The sequence below is a fragment of the Quercus suber genome, unplaced genomic scaffold, assembly GCF_002906115.3.
Source record: "Quercus suber isolate HL8 unplaced genomic scaffold, Cork oak 2.0 scaffold_364, whole genome shotgun sequence".
Lineage (NCBI taxonomy): Eukaryota > Viridiplantae > Streptophyta > Magnoliopsida > Fagales > Fagaceae > Quercus > Quercus suber.
Window position 1 is genome coordinate 356369 of NW_027069816.1, and position 16409 is coordinate 372777.

Genomic DNA, 16409 nt, shown 5'->3' on the forward strand with positions numbered 1-16409 from the left:
TGAGTTTCAAGTACATAAATTAAAAAGTAGCCACTTGACCTCATAAACACATGAAAAAGGAAAATTTTGATCAAAACTAGTTTAGGTTGTTACATTTCCGTGCTTGTAACTTTTAATATCAGGATGGTTCAAGCATAGGCTTAGTACTGTTAAAAAAAAAAACAGGATTGTAAACTTTCCAGTTACACCTACTTTGAGCCAACTTAATTGAGTCATTGAAATTTCATATCAAAATTTTCTTATCAACTACTTAACTAACTTCCCGAGGCTGTAACATTTTGTTTCCTTTGGGCCAACAATTGTATGCGTAGCTTGGTAATGGAGCTTATGGAGATGAACTTTAGCTTGCTATACCAATAAACCACACTTTGATCAAGCCCTTAAGCATGTTTGGAAAAGCTCTATACATATAATCTATTCAAAATGCATTGCTGCTTAATTTTATGATTCGTTTGGATTGAGAAAGAGAGAGGATGCGTAAAGTAGAGTAGAATAAAGAGGAATTAGCCAAAAATTAGTTTATTTGCAGCTAATTCTACTTTCCTCCCCCCTTACTCCCACTCTCTTCTCCCTCAATCCAAACAAGCCCATAAGTTTCCAAGCGGACTAATGGATCTTAATTTCATGGCATCAGACACTTTCAAGTTCCAACTGGAGCATCTTGAACTTTGGGAGTACTGGATACTCAATGATATATATGGTTGACCCAATAATATTTTTGACAAATTAATTAATCACATTAAATTGTTTTATTTATTTCCTAATTATGTACGTGGCAGGTATACACAGATGTCTATATATGTACGGAATTGTGAGAAGATTGGAATAGTTCTCCCTGTATCATATTATTGGTTTTCTAGTGGTTTATTTGTACGTGTCATAACACAATTTTCTTAGATGCTAAGATTTGGTCCCACAATATGTTAATAAACTTTATGCATGATATCAATCAATTTTCACTAACACGAGTAAAAGTATTTGAAAAAGGAAAAAGAGAAAGTAGAAAACAAAAGTTCAATCAAAACAAAAGAAAGGAAAGTAAAAGTAGTAGTAGTAGAAGAAGAAGAAGAAGGAAAAGGCTCCCCCTTAAAAGAATAAAGATCACAAGGATGGGGTCAAATTTAACTTCGTGCCACCTACCTAGTAAAGCAGGTATTGGTTGGTTAGAATCTGGCCAACGCATTACGAATTATGAAGCTACAAAAATGAGGCACTCATTGGATACAACAAGCTACAAGGAACTACTACCTATACGTCATGCATGGGGGGCTCCTCATTAAACACATACTTAACAACTAATAATTATCTTAATTTTGTACACGTCCCTTTCCACAAACAACTACCCCTTTTCCCTAACCTCTATTGCCTTATAAAATATTCACATTAATCGCAACCAATTTTATACCTATTTTTATAACAATTTTTTGTAATTGACGTATGTGAGTGATGAACAATTAATCACAATTTACTATATAAAATAATTATGAAAATAAGTATATGACAACTCGTTGTCTTACACTCAACCCATATTTTTAGCTCTTTTGAGTCAAAAGAAATTGCACATGCATATATAACCGTAATAAACTAATGCAATAATGTACGTTGTTTTGTATACTTTTGTTATGCGAGATTTACCAAAGTGCCCACAGAAGGAGTTGTTGTGATGGTTGTGTAAAATTAATCAGCGTGCGTGTGTTTTACTCTTCCCAGCCTTGAGCATGTTATGGGGGGGAAAACAAATTAGTGGTCTTCATAATAACGACATTCTGCTTACCAAACAATATGTAAGTTCACATCAAAAAAAGAAATTTAAAAAAAAAAAAAAAGGTGAGCTTTCAAGAGCACCACCAACACTAGTCTCAAAAGGCAAAAAAGAAAAGAAAAAGGTGAGTCATTCTTTATTTTAATTAGGACGAAGGAAATAGACACAAAACTAAAATAGGGAGATGATTTATCTTATCTTTTTTTTGGGGGGGGGGGGTGTGTAATAATGTGGAAATTTAATCAACAGGATTATAATTTATAGCTATAAACTTAGTCTCCTCTCTTGGAGTCTTAATGCTGCTAGCATTTCCAAATGTGAGAGAGAGAGATCTAAAAAAAAAAAAAAATTAAAAGTTTAGATTTCCAAATATACATAGTTCCCTCTCAAGAATTACGTTTTTCCAACAGAAGAATTACCAACTAACACACACCTAAACCACCTCCCTTCCCCCACCCCTCCTAGAAAATTATTAGTTAAGAAATACCTAAACTTAATAGATGGATTCTTAATTTAAAACATCAATCACCTTAAGAAGGGTTGCTAACTCGATCACGAATCACCAGTACCTTGAGGTACCTTGTTCATCCCCACGTCTCTTGGAAATTAATTATTATTATTTTTTTAAATTTTTGGAACAATCTTATAATGATTTTGTTTCATCGGCTACAAAATGCTTAAATATTGGGATTGGAAAATATATTTCTTTTAATTTTCTTTAATTTTCCTACTTATGGTTATATTACTATTCTCAATTATACGAATCACACAAGAAAAATATAAAGATGAGAAAAGAAAATGAAGGTTATATATATATATATCTTTTTTTTTTTTTTTTTTGGTTGAGAACATCTACATGTGGTTGTTGATATAGTAATTAAAAATAAAAGGGAATTAATATTATTTTTTCTTTGCAGATTAGTGAATAAAACATTATATTGAGAATTTCGATAGAGTTTAATTAAAATATCTATTTTTCATGTTAAATTGTTTTTTCTTTTCTTTTTTGCAATTTTTTATATATCTTTATCATCGTCATAGTCATCCTTTTTTTTTTTTTTTTTCTAAGAAACAAACACACACACACACACACAAAAGAGAAGAAAATGGTTCTAATACAAAAGCATACCAAGCTCCACTCAAAAGTCATAATAACTTTTAAGGGAGGGTGGGATAAGTTATATTACATACAACATACTCTCTTAAGTAATGTGAGATAATTACCCATTCTTTTTTTTTAGAAACAAACTCACACACACACACACACACAAGGGAGAGGAAAATGGTTCTAAACAAAGACACACTACAACTCCACTCAAAAGCCATCGTCATAGTCATCAATTCGTCATTTTGTTATAAAAGATAATTTTATATATATATATATATAATATTTTGTTTTTGGAATTAGATGCTAGATGGGATATGACAACATAAATTTTGTTTATATAAGAGAATTTAGGGTACCCTCTTTCTTTCCAGTAAATAGAATGTGTAAGATTCTTAAGATTTAAAAGAACATTGAGTTACGTTTGCATAGATGTTTAAGTTGAAATGCTTTAAAAAATAATTATAGTGTATTTTTTCTTATATATATATATTGACTATATTCTAGTTTAATTTTCACATATTAATTTAGTTTTGAATCTTTATATAAATCTCACTCTTAAATGGTGATTTTTTTTTGTTCTTACTTTGGCCTCCTCTTAAATGAAAGCTTAATTCCATTAGCGTTGATTGCCACACCAATTTGCTCTCTCTCTCTCTATAAACCAACATCTCTAATAGGAAAAAAATACCTCATGAGACGGTTTTATGAAATATCTCTTTCATAACATGTCGGATACGTCTTATAAAATTGTCTCATAAGGTAATTTGCAATCATGTAGGAGTGGGGTGGGGCAAGTACCCAAAAAATGTGGTTTTAACTGTCTAAAACATTGTTTTCTTGGTTTTAATTGTCATCCCTATCTATCTAAAACATTGTGAAAGTGTAAATAATCTTATCAAGCTATTAATGAAAAATAAATAAAAGAAGCATGCAATAACATGACAAATACATAAATTTTAAAATTAAATAATAACATATAAGAATTAGGGAATCGTTAATCATTGATTGCCCAAATTAAAATTCTCTTTTATGACAATTGATGTTGTAATAATTATTATTATTTTTTTGACAAAATGTCGTAATTATAGAATGAGAAAAATGGTGAAATTTTGAGGCAGCGGCGTGGCAATAATAATATAAAGACAAAGTTGACTCGCAAAAGTCTCAATTAACTTTGCGAGTTTACGGCATAGACGAAAACAAAAAACAGAATCGGGGAAGGGGCCTGAGTTGAAAAAAGGGGAACAGTGACTACAAAAGCGCGTTACCAGTGGCGGGTTCCACGACCCTTCTTTTATACCACTGCTAGTAAATAGTACTAAAATTATTCTCCTTCTTCTTTCTCTATTCTTTCTTCTTTCGCTGCTTCTAAATACTACTATTTTTTCTCTCTCTCTCTCTCTCTCTCTCTCTCTCTCTGAAACAAATTTTGAAAGAGACAGAGACACAATACAAATCCCTAAAAACATCACAAATCTCCAGGTCTTTTTTAATTACTACTTCTACTATTCTGAACCCATTAATTAATAAAATAATTACTAAATTCCAAAAAAGAAACAAAACTCATAACTCTCAAGAGTCTCTCTCTCAAATTCATCAATTTTCAATTTCAAAAAAACAATACACGATTTGCTCTCTGATTCCCTCGGCGCATGGACGGTTCTTATTCATCTCCATCGATCTCAACGGTCAGATTTCCTCCTCCCCCCTTCTCTCTCTCACTCATTCTCATGCACCACACACTCTCTCTCTCTCTCTCTCTCTCTCTCTTTCCATCAATTACACCACCGAAAAATTAATTACTCACTGCACACATGGATATCAGCACCATCATCATCTTTGTTCTGCTCAACTCTGCTAGGGTTTATATTCACTACTATAATTTTAATTTATTCCTTAAAAGCAATTTGGTTACAATGCCTTTGTGCAAACAGGGTTGGGCATTATGAGTTGTTATCGCAACAACATACTCGACTCGTCGCTGTCGTCGTCTCCGCGTTTTAATTACCATGGGCTGCGGACCCTCCAAGGTTGACGACCTGCCGTTGGTCACTCTCTGCAAGGAACGGAGGGACTTCATCAAAACGGCGTCGCATCACCGCTATGCTCTCGCGGCTTCGCACGTGGCCTACTTCCAGTCCCTGAAGAACATCGGCGACGCCTTGCGTCATTTCGTCGACGAAGAGCTCGTCATCGGCACCGACTCTCCCGGTTCTCCGGTCCTCACATTGCCCTCCGACCAAGGCAAGAAGAAAAAGTCCAAAAACCTAAACGACTCGTCGTCCGCTTCGATTTCTCTCAGCCACAGTCTCGAAGACGACGACGGCGACGACATTGACGATTCGCATTTGCACTTATCGTCGGATTCGGATCCGGATTCCGGGTCGGGTCATATCCACATTCACGATCACACTAGCCCAGAAGAAGAACTCGAACGAGAGCAGCAACCGGGTTTTTATTATTCACCTCCTCCTACGAATTATTGGGCTCCGCCTGAAGATTATCAGTACCCGTATCCTGCTGCTGCTCCGAATTGGGGTCCGACCGGGTCGACTTCTTATGCGTATTACATGAAAAGTTCCGCCCCGCAAATACAGTCTGTGGTGATTGAGGAGCCGGAGAGATACCCGGTGTCAAATGGGCAATTTCCCGATTCGGGTTACGGGTATTCGGGTTATGGGAATAATGGGTTTTTCGGGTTTTCCATGGGTGGTTCGCCGGCGAATGATCCTCGGAATAACGGGGATCAGCAACCGGGTAAGCCGGCTCCTCCGCCTTCGCCGCCGAGGGTTTCCACTTGGGATTTTCTCAATGTGTTTGATAGTTATGACAATAGTGGTTACCCGGCTTATTATCCACAGGCCCGGTTCGGATTCGGGTCGACCACGAGTAGTCCGGACTCGAAGGAAGTGAGGGCAAGAGAGGGGATTCCTGATTTGGAAGATGAAATGGAGCAAGAAGTAGTTAAGGAAGTTCATAAGGAGGGGAAGAAGTTGAAAGAGGAAGTTAATGTGAATAATAGGAATGTGAATTTGAATAATAAGAATGATAGGAATAGGAATATGAATGCTGGTGAAGGAACTTCAAGGGGTGTGCCATTGCCATCACATGTTGGTTCAGGAAGCTCAAGCACAATACCATTACATAGTAGTGGTGATAGTTCACTACACTCGAGCTCGGCCCGAGGAAAAGATGTGAAGAGTAGTAGTCCTGATACAATCGTGTCGATATCATCCGAACACGAGTCTTCGGGAAAGAAAGGAGTGAGATTTGGGGTTGATGAAGCGTCCCCTATAGATGCAGGGTCTTCCAAGATAAGTAGCTTGACCACATTGTCGAACCACGGCTCGAGGGACCTTCGGGAAGTTGTGAGGGAAATCAGGGATGAATTTGAGACTGCCTCTAGTTATGGGAAAGAGGTTGCCCTGTTGCTTGAGGTGGGCAAGCTGCCTTACCAGGCTAAAGGCACTGCACTTAAAGGTATTCTAATAATTGTTCATCTTAGTAGCGTATCATATATTTCTTGATTGAGTGTTCAATAGTTTTGTGTGTGTAATTAGTAATTACATTCACTATACAGCATTTTTGGTTTCTGTTGTTGGGAATGTCATTTACTTACAGGTTGCTTGTCAAATGCACTGTGTTAGCTATCAATATTTGTTAAAGAGAGTTTATTTAGATGCTCTATTATACTAGTGATCACAAATTCAAGTAGGTTGGAAAAACTTTTTCGTCTCTGTACTGCACCTTGTGGGGCTGCATGGGCAAGATCATGTAAGTAGGTCAAAGAAAATGGCTCATTCTCCTGAGTAGAAATAATGTAAATCAAAATTTTGTAAAAATCCACATATTTGGTATTTGGCCTCAAAATATTTGAAGCACCTTCCTAAGCTATTTACATAGAGTAGTTGCTTATGTTTGTTGCATTTTATTTTTAATTCAATTCCTGGTACAGTATTGCTAATGGTTTAGCCACTTATAAATTAAATAATCTTCTTAATTTTACTAACACTAGAGCCTTGGCCCAGACTATCATGTAGTTGAGACTGGTTTGCCATTTTTGACCCAATTCTACACACTAATTCATCTAAATTAAATTTGATAGCAGTAGGAGCTGAAGCTTAAGATGAATGAGTCACTAGAGGATTTTAATTGCAAATCAATTTGGGAAGCAGATTGAATCATTCACCATGATCAAGTAGAATAAGATTAGACATGCACAATTGACCAAAATACATTCATCTGCTGAGCACTGAATATATTCGATGAAAACATCATTTGTATGGGTCTTCTTCCTGTTTTCCTGACCCCATAATATAGGTGGAATGTTGTGTAAGCAGCTATCTAAATCTTCGTTTTTTTAAATGAAAGGAAATAATATAAGGTTTTTCAGATTATAATTCTCTGACAATGAGATTTTCATCAAGAGTACTCTCATTTATAAGATGCGGGAAGACAAGACCGCCACTGTACCACATTCTCACATAAGTTGAATCATTAAGCATGAATGTTATGTGAATATTAGTATTTCTCAGGAAGTCCATACCATATTTGCTTCATGGTTTTTGTGGGCTAATGCCTATCATATTCAAAGTTTGAGTTCTCTTGGGTGATGAGGTTTAACTGTTAGCTCCTGAAACTTGTGTCTTTATGCAGTGATCTTTTCTAGGATCTGCTATCTGGTTGCACCATCCATGTTTTCTTCACAACCTCCGACCAGATCATCAGTAAGAATATCTAAAAGGACTATGAAAATGGCGAAGGCATACTATGGGGAATCTGTGAAGGACTTCAACGTGAAGCCTGGAAACCTTTCATCAACTTTGGATAAACTTTATGCCTGGGAGAAGAAGCTATATAAGGAAGTTAAGGTATGGGTGCATTAAAATATACATTAAGGCTTTCACCTGTTAAAAGTCTATAGAAGAGTTTGCTTTTTGGAGACCTTGTGTATACTAGTTGTTTGAGGGTGGATATATCAAATTCCGATCTTTTTACTTCCTTCCACTATCTTCTCTTTATTATTCAATTTAGTTAAGGATGGTGGGTTAATTTAGGCTTTGAGATTGGTTTTTATTCCTTTATAGATGCATTCCTATAGCACTTGTAGAAGGAATTTCAAGTTCATGCTCATGCCCGCACACACACACACACAAAATACATTGATAGTATGATGGGCTTTTGTGATGTTTAAATTTCTTGAGCAATTCATGAGGTTTTCAATATTGTGATACTATTCTTAAGCCGCTATGCATTGAAACAGTCCCCTTCTTCCTTTTTATTTATTTTAATAATAAGTAAAGAACGAAAACATTCCTCTCAAATGGTAATACTTTTAAAGGAAATTGTATCTGGTACAAATATCTCTTCTATCCCAATAAGAGTCCACAATATCAGAGAATATTTTTTTTTGATAAGTAAGTCCACAATATCAGAGATGATGCCAAATGCTTCTTGATCGTTACCGCATAGGTTCATTAGCAACCTTTACTGGCATTGATCTAAAATGATGAAGTCTATCATTCAAAATTTTCTTAACCGCTCTTTATCAGTTTTCATGGTTTGTTAATCATCTACTCTACCTTGTGAAATTTGTTCTCTCATTCTCTAACTCAGACACAAGCGCACAAAAAACCCACTCAGACACTACCTATTCCACCTAGCCCTTTCCTGCCCTTATGTATGTATGTAGTTATTATGTGGTACTGGTCATTGGTTTCAAAATTTGAAATCATCAATTTGTTTCTTTAGCTCATTTTCACGTCTTTTCTTTGTTTTTTTAATAGCACCATTTGTTCATGTTGCACTTGAGCATGATTTTGATTACATATTGAAGAAGATATTGTCCTGAGTTGAGAATTTTTCACGCATGTGTATGTGTCTTGCTAAGCTTAAAAACAGTCTGGCCACAATGGTTAGGGAATCTTCTTCAATTTCCTGGCAAATGTATATTTTTCACATACTCACTCTGTCTTGAGTGGCTCAAACTGCATTTTTCCCTGTCCCACAATAATTAATTTCTCACATTACCCTTTGTTATATATGAATATATATGCCTCAATCTGTGTGTTGATTGCTTCTAAAAGGATTTAAATGTTAGTTTTTCCTTAAAAGTTGTGCATTTGGAAACTGAGCCACTCATTATGGAACAGGAGTATTTGTTCTGGGTTGTTCCTTTTCAGAGTTCATGTTCATGGTCTTTTGTAGAGCTTTTTGGATGTGGATGTATGACTCAAAAAATCCTACACTAGATTTTATATCAGTGCATTTGTACAATGACATTTTTGGGTAAACACGTCATATTTGCGTTCAAGTGATTGTTTCTCGCTGGTTTAGAATAGTTTAAAATCTAATCCAGATCTGGACATTTCAAGGCTTCAATGATTCTTTAATTTATAAAATTGTTCCATTAAGAATCCATGCACTTTAAATATTTGTTCTTGCTCTGTAACTTTATCACATGTTTTATTATTTGCTCTAATTCTAGGATGAAGAAAGGCTACGGGTCACTTACGAAAAAAAGTGCAAGAGACTGAAATTTCTAGATGACCGAGGAGCGGAGACCAGTAAGATCGATGCTGCTCAGGCTTCAATAAGAAAGTTGCTGACAAAAATCAATGTTTGTATAAGAGCTGTTGATGCTATCTCAAGCAGAATAAATAAGTTGAGAGATGAAGAACTCCAGCCCCAACTCACTCAATTGATTCATGGGTATGAAATTGTTTTCCCTTTTGGTCTGGTTAATGGTTATCATTTTGGTGCTTGGTTAGTACTTCTTGCATGGATACACAATAATGGAAAAGTTGTGAAAGGGTATTCCTATACATGTCTGGCCTGTGTGCATATCTTCAGAAGATAATCTTCTCATACTCATCTCCTTTTTTATTTTCTTTTCCTAAATTTTATAGAGAATATAGCTCAGAATGGTTTTTTGGAAATCTTACTTTTAAAAGGGCTAATCTTGTTATATACTAATAGTTATAGGGGTTTGTGGTGATTATCATAATGACAAAATGATCTTCCTATTTTTATTACATTCTAAAATGTTTTGTTTCCATACCCTGATGAAGTCTTGACTAAATGAAGTTTTTACTGAGATCTCATTTGAATATGTATTTACCTCTCACCAGCTGGGAATTGGTTGGTTATTTTTGAAAACTATTAATGACTTGCTGGTGAGTGGTGATGGATATGTCAAAGGCTTGCAAATCATTTACACGCCCTTGGTTTCTAGGTGGGGATTTTGTAGAAAAGATGGAAAGATTGAAAGATTATCCACTATTTTGTGGGAGTGACAAGCAATTGAACTTTATTTGTATGCTACTTCGCTTTCATTTGATATGATTAGTAGCCTTTTTTATTTGCAGATTGATAAAAATGTGGAAGTCCATGCTTAAGTGCCACCAGAAACAGTTCCAAGCTATCATGGAGAGCAAATTTCGCTCTCTTAAAGCGAACACAAGCTCCCGCAGAGATTCAGGTTTGAAAGCTACTCTTGAACTTGAAATGGAGCTTCTGAATTGGTGCTCCCGCTTTAACAATTGGATTAACACCCAGAAATCTTATGTCAAGTCCTTAAATGGGTGGCTTTTAAGGTGCCTTAACCAAGAACAAGAAGAAACGCCTGATGGACCTGCCCCTTTTTCCCCAGGCCGAATTGGAGCTCCTCCAGTTTTCATAATTTGCAATGATTGGTACCAGGCAATGGAAGGAATTTCAGAAAGAAAAGTGGCAAATTCCATGCATGGATTTGCCGTAAGCTTACGCCAGTTATGGGAAAGGCAAAACGAGGAGCAACGCCAGAAGATTGAAGCAGAATTTCTCTCAAAAGATTTTGAGAAACAGCTTAGAACCTTACGCATGGAGACAGGGAAGATGGAGCTTGACCATGACACAGTGTCGGATAAAACTGCTGTGTCAAAGGTTCCTTCCGAAAGTGGCATTTCACCTTTGGATGATTTAAAGGTGGATTTGGATTCGATGAGGAAAAGACTTTATGAAGAGAAAGCCAAGCATAAGGAAACCATTAGATGGGTTCATGATGCAGCTTCTAATAGTGTTCAAGCAGGTTTGGTTCCAATTTTCGAGGCTTTGGAGAATTTCACTTCGGAGGCTTTGAAAGCTCACGAGCAGGTCAGACTTCCAAATGCTGGTGGTTCTTAAGGGAATATGTACTTCTATTTATTGCCTTCAGACAGACAAGTTGGGTCCTAACTGGGAGTGAGCCCAGCCTCTTTATGTACAGTTGTTGCCATGAAATCAATCACATTTAGAATGGTTAGGTTGTCAGAGAGAGAGAGTTATTATACAGCTGAATGTTAGGCACAGTAGGAAGCAACTTTGAGAACATGCTGAAAAGTGGGGGCTTGTAGAATTGGTTACAATATGAAATGGTTGGTAGAAAAAAAGTTGTGTGGTGGATCCTTGGAAATGCTTCGAACATGTTACTCATGTTGAATTTTGGTTCTGCAATAACCCCTAAATAGATAGGTAGGAAATTTTGTACAGAAATTTATTTATTGGTTGATTGGTTATCGGTGGCTGTATTGATTGTTTTTGGAATGTCTAGGAGGAGGTTATCAATTAGGTTTACTGGATAAAAGTATTGAATGATCTGTCTCATAATGAATATAATCTCATTTTGAATTATCTATCTTATAATGAATGGAAGTCTGTTTTCTCATTACCAATTGATTACTATGTTTCTTCTACTTTGCCGGCTGATCCTCATTTTTCTTTGGGGAAATTTCTAGGTCATTATTAAAATTTAGTTGATTGTTCTGCCCCTCAAAACTTGGGGCACTTGGTTCTGTTTTAGTGTTTTGGATGTAAAAAAATCATGATTTTAGTTTGGTGGTGGGATTTAAAAAAAAAAAGAAAAATTAATTAATTATTTTTTGAGTTCAAGCGGTAGATGATCTTGATATAATGAAAGTCTGTATATAAAATGTCTTGAAGGCATGGAGGGCTTAACTCTAATCAAATCAGAGGGCCCTCAATGACTTGACCATGCTTAGCTAAAGCATCAGGAGCAACATTACAAGATGTACTAATCCTAAACAATGACACTTCTAGAAAGTTATCCATCATGCTTTTGACATCCTCAACCATAAAGCCAAACTCAGATCAATTAGGACAGTCATCTGTGAGTGCCTGAAACAAACTAGGATCTTTACAATCAACTCCACCTTCCAAAAGCTTGCTTCAAAGCAGAAAATAAATGCTTTGTGCAGGGCCAAAACGTGGAGGAGATTTGGGCGAGGTTGTGTATTCATAATGTCACAATACGCAGCCAACACCACTCTCCTTCACAATCTCAGACCACAGCACCCAATATCCATTGATGTTCGTTCATGAGTCTCACCCCTGCAAAATTAAGCTTGGCCATGTTTTGTGTGGTGAGGGTGTCCAGACAGCTCATATCTGGAAATGAGAATTGCAGTCGAACATCAGCACATAAATCTTGAAATGAAACTGGACTTGTTTTTAGCTTTGCTAGCGACAATTGGCACTCTGCCTTGACAGCTCTTGCAATTGGATAATCCCACAAATACAATTAAGACTCAAGATCTTCCAGGCCTAGCTCACATGTGATGGATAATATGATTCCTTTCTTAAACAGTGCTATTCGAGATGGAAACCATCTATCAGATTTAATTGTCACACTCTCACCATTCCTAATCCTCCACCTTTATCCCATGTTAATTACCTCCTTGCCTAGACGAATACTCCACCAAGTATAGGAAGAGGTTATTGGGACTGGAGCATCTATAAAGCCCCATCCCACCAAGACATTTTTTTCCCATTTAGCTTATCCCATCTTAGCTAATGAATTTTCCTCTCCTTCTCCCATCTCCCCCACCAAAATCTAATAATCATTGCTTGTTGTGCACATCCCATTTGGAATTTTGAAGCAGTTCATAGCATAATTAGGGAATAGCTACGGCTACTACGTTAACTAAAACCTCTCTGCCAGCTTGTAAGAGGAGCTTTCCTTTCCATTCTTGAATTTTCTTCCAGATGTGGGTTTTAATATCCTCAAAAAAATGTCTTTTATTTTGTACAATTAAAGATGTTAACCCCAAAAATTTTCCAAAATTTGTCATTGTAGATGCCCCCAACAAACTTGGTAACCTCCATCCTCATCGATGGCACAATATTGTGGCTACAGAAGAGATTGGATTTCTCATACTTGAGCTTCTAACTCGATGCTTGTTCATAAATACTCAAAATATCCCTTACCACACAACAACCCTCTATATTGGTTTTGCAGAAAGCAAACTATCATCATCAGACAATAAATGAATAATCTGTGGTTTCCCTCTACTAATCATTACACATTGAGGAGGTGTTTGGTTCATTGTAATGTGTCATTGATGTGATGTACATTACGATAATATGACATTAAAATTTTTGATTTATTTTATTTTTTCTAATATTACCGTAATTTAAAATTACAAAATATATCTTATCATCTTCCTAAACAATGTAATGTTGTATTTTTATATTGAGATTACATTAATGTAAAATTACAATAATGTAATATTACGGTGTAATATAACATCACGACGAACCAATTGCCCCCTAAATGAGTTGATTCATTTTAGCAACCCTATTTAATGAATAAATGCCCCCAACACAAGAGAAAATGGTAAGGCACTAGTCCCCTACTCGGTCTCACATAGCCATGGGGTTTACCAATAATCACAACTGAATAGCAAACTGTCCTTAAGCACTCCATCACTAATGCAATCAAACTAATCATTTCATACAAAACTAAATAGAAAACTATTTAAAAGATTAGCTTGGTTTATTTTGGATTTTGGAACTCAATTTATTTATTTTTTGGTTAGATTAGTTTGGTAGTTTGAGACTTAGTTTTAGTGAAATTGAAATACTAGTTAAATTGTAAATTGTAATCAATTATTTGAATAATGTATTTAAATAGTTGAATGAAAAATCCAATTTATTTTTTTATTATGTTTAATAAAATGACCTTTACTCATTTAGTCATTTATACATATTTGGATTAGGTTGGTTTTAGAATTACTGAAAGTTGGGTTTGAGATCTCTCAACCTAAAAATATTGAAATGAATTGAAAAGTAACTAAAATCCAACTCAAACAGAGCTCTATCACTCTCCTACCTTACTATAGGGATGATAATGGGGTAGAGGTGAGATCAGTTCATGAGTGTTCCGCCCCTGCCCCACACATCAGAGCACGTTGCCCACCCCACAGGACCCCACCCCACATCTGTTACAATCATATTAAATTATGCTTAAAATTGCAATTAAATTGATCACATCAAATTGAACTAATTTTTACTAAGAAACTCAATAATATATATCAAAGTATTTAACAAGACAATAAAAAAATTTATGAAAATCCAAGCATTTTACTACTTAATAATATCGGTTAATACTGCGTTAGTTTTTTTTTTTTTTTAATATAAATAAAATAAATGATATTTTTGTAAATATATGCCTCGGGATATGGGGCAAAAATCTCACTCCATTTTGCCCCACCACCTTTGTGGGGCAAGAAAAATCGACATGGAATAGGCTGAATACTAAGAAGTTAGAATGAATAAGTGTGGACGAAATCAAAATGTTTGGTGACCTTAGCTCCATTTTAAGAGTATCCCATGATTTATATATATAATTTCAAACTCTCTTCTAATGTATGCATTGTGAATCTAAGTGATGTGCAATAAAATTAGTTGTGTAAGTGAATTCGGTTTAAAAAAAATAGTAATGAAAAAAATGTATTAAATTAAAGTGTATACAAATAAATAAAATATTTTATTAGCTTGAAATTATATTAGTAATTGGCAAATCACTTTGAAAATTTTAGTAGAGTTTAAATCTTCACTAACACTTAACTTAAACCCAACATGTAACATCAAGTATGCAATAGAGCTTTTCTCTGTCACAAGTGAAAGTTAGGGCTCCTAACTTCTCCTAGGCTATAGAATTTTTTTTTCCCTTCTTCTTGAAGGCTAGCTTGTCCCGTTAGTAAACTTTTATTTGCTTTAGGCTTGTGGGGTTTTTTCTTTGTGGGGTTTGGGAAACACTGTCACTTTGTCACTTGTCTTTTTGATGGAAGAAATCATGGAGGGTTAGGGCCGTTTATCCCTACAAGGTCCGAAGGGAGATGGTTTCAAATTACGCTCTGAGATGGGATCCGAGGAATTCATTTTGGCTACTAAATTCTTTACCAAGCAAGTTTTAAACACTAATGCTATTGCACGAAATTTTTCACAACTTTGGCGTTCACGCAATGGTTTTAAGATTAAGGATTGGGGAAACCACATTATACTATTTATCTTTGATAATAAACTTCAATCAGACAGGGTCTTAGCCAGCCAACCCTGGAGTTTTGATAAACATTTGGTGGCTATCTAGCGTTATGAAAGAAGTTCACATACACAAGATTCATGTTTTGAAAGAGTTCCTTTTTGGGTCCAAGTGTATAATATTCCTCTATGGTTTATGAATAAGGTAGTTGTTGAAGGCATTTGCTCAGGTATGTTTGTCCTTCTGACCCTTCTGAGATGGAGGGAGGGGATTTCATAAGGGTCCGAGTTGTAATTGATATCTCCAAACCCCTCATGCGTGGTCGAAAAATTACTCCTTAGTATGGTTTTGTTGGTTGGTTTTCTTTTAAATTTGAGAGGTTACCCAATATTTGTTACTGGTGTGGAAGTTTGACGCATAGGGACAAAGATTCTGATTTGTGGTTGGATAGTGAAGGTACATTATATGTTAATATATATAATTTCAAACTCTCTTCTAATGTATGCATTGTGAATCTAAGTGATGTGCAATAAAATTAGTTGTGTAAGTGAATTCGGTTTAAAAAAAATAGTAATGAAAAAAATGTATTAAATTAAAGTGTATACAAATAAATAAAATATTTTATTAGCTTGAAATTATATTAGTAATTGGCAAATCACTTTGAAAATTTTAGTAGAGTTTAAATCTTCACTAACACTTAACTTAAACCCAACATGTAACATCAAGTATGCAATAGAGCTTTTCTCTGTCACAAGTGAAAGTTAGGGCTCCTAACTTCTCCTAGGCTATATAATTTTTTTTCCCTTCTTCTTGAAGGCTAGCTTGTCCTGTTAGTAAACTTTTATTTGCTTTAGGCTTGTGGGGGTTTTTTCTTTGTGGGGTTTGGGAAACACTGTCACTTTGTCAGGGTTTTTTTTTTTAAAATAACTATAAATTTCAAACTATATTATTAGTTAGGCAAGGTTTGAAACATATTTGGTTTATAGCAATTCGATTTTTCTGGAGTCGATTTTGCCCTTTAAAAATTCCACTAGGAAATCGAGTTTCTAAAACTTGATTTCCAAAATCGAGTTTCTAACACTCGATTTCCTAGTGGATTTTCAAAGGGCAAAATCGACCCCAAAAAAGTCGAATTGCTATAAACCAAATATGTTTCAAACCTTGCCTAACTAATAATATAGTTTGAGGAATTTTGTTATTTTTTAATAAAATCCACTTTGTCACTTGTCTTTTTGATGGAA

General features: G+C 35.3%; 1 protein-coding gene across 2 annotated transcripts; it reads left to right on the forward strand.

The window, feature by feature from the left end:
* The first annotated feature begins 4139 nt into the window (after positions 1-4139).
* LOC136061368 (nitrate regulatory gene2 protein-like) lies at positions 4140-11535 on the forward strand. 2 transcript variants are annotated; one of them, XM_065760385.1, is made up of 6 exons: positions 4140-4558; positions 4805-6350; positions 7527-7741; positions 9358-9581; positions 10238-10350; positions 10522-11535. In XM_065760385.1, exons 2-6 carry the CDS (start codon positions 4880-4882, stop codon positions 11031-11033), a joined length of 2535 nt encoding a protein of 844 aa, XP_065616457.1. In that variant the 5' UTR covers positions 4140-4558; positions 4805-4879; the 3' UTR covers positions 11034-11535. The 2 variants fall into 2 exon arrangements, with proteins under 2 accessions (XP_065616457.1, XP_065616456.1); XM_065760384.1 differs by having other exon boundaries at positions 4145-4558; positions 10238-11535.
* The last annotated feature ends 4874 nt before the right edge of the window (positions 11536-16409 follow it).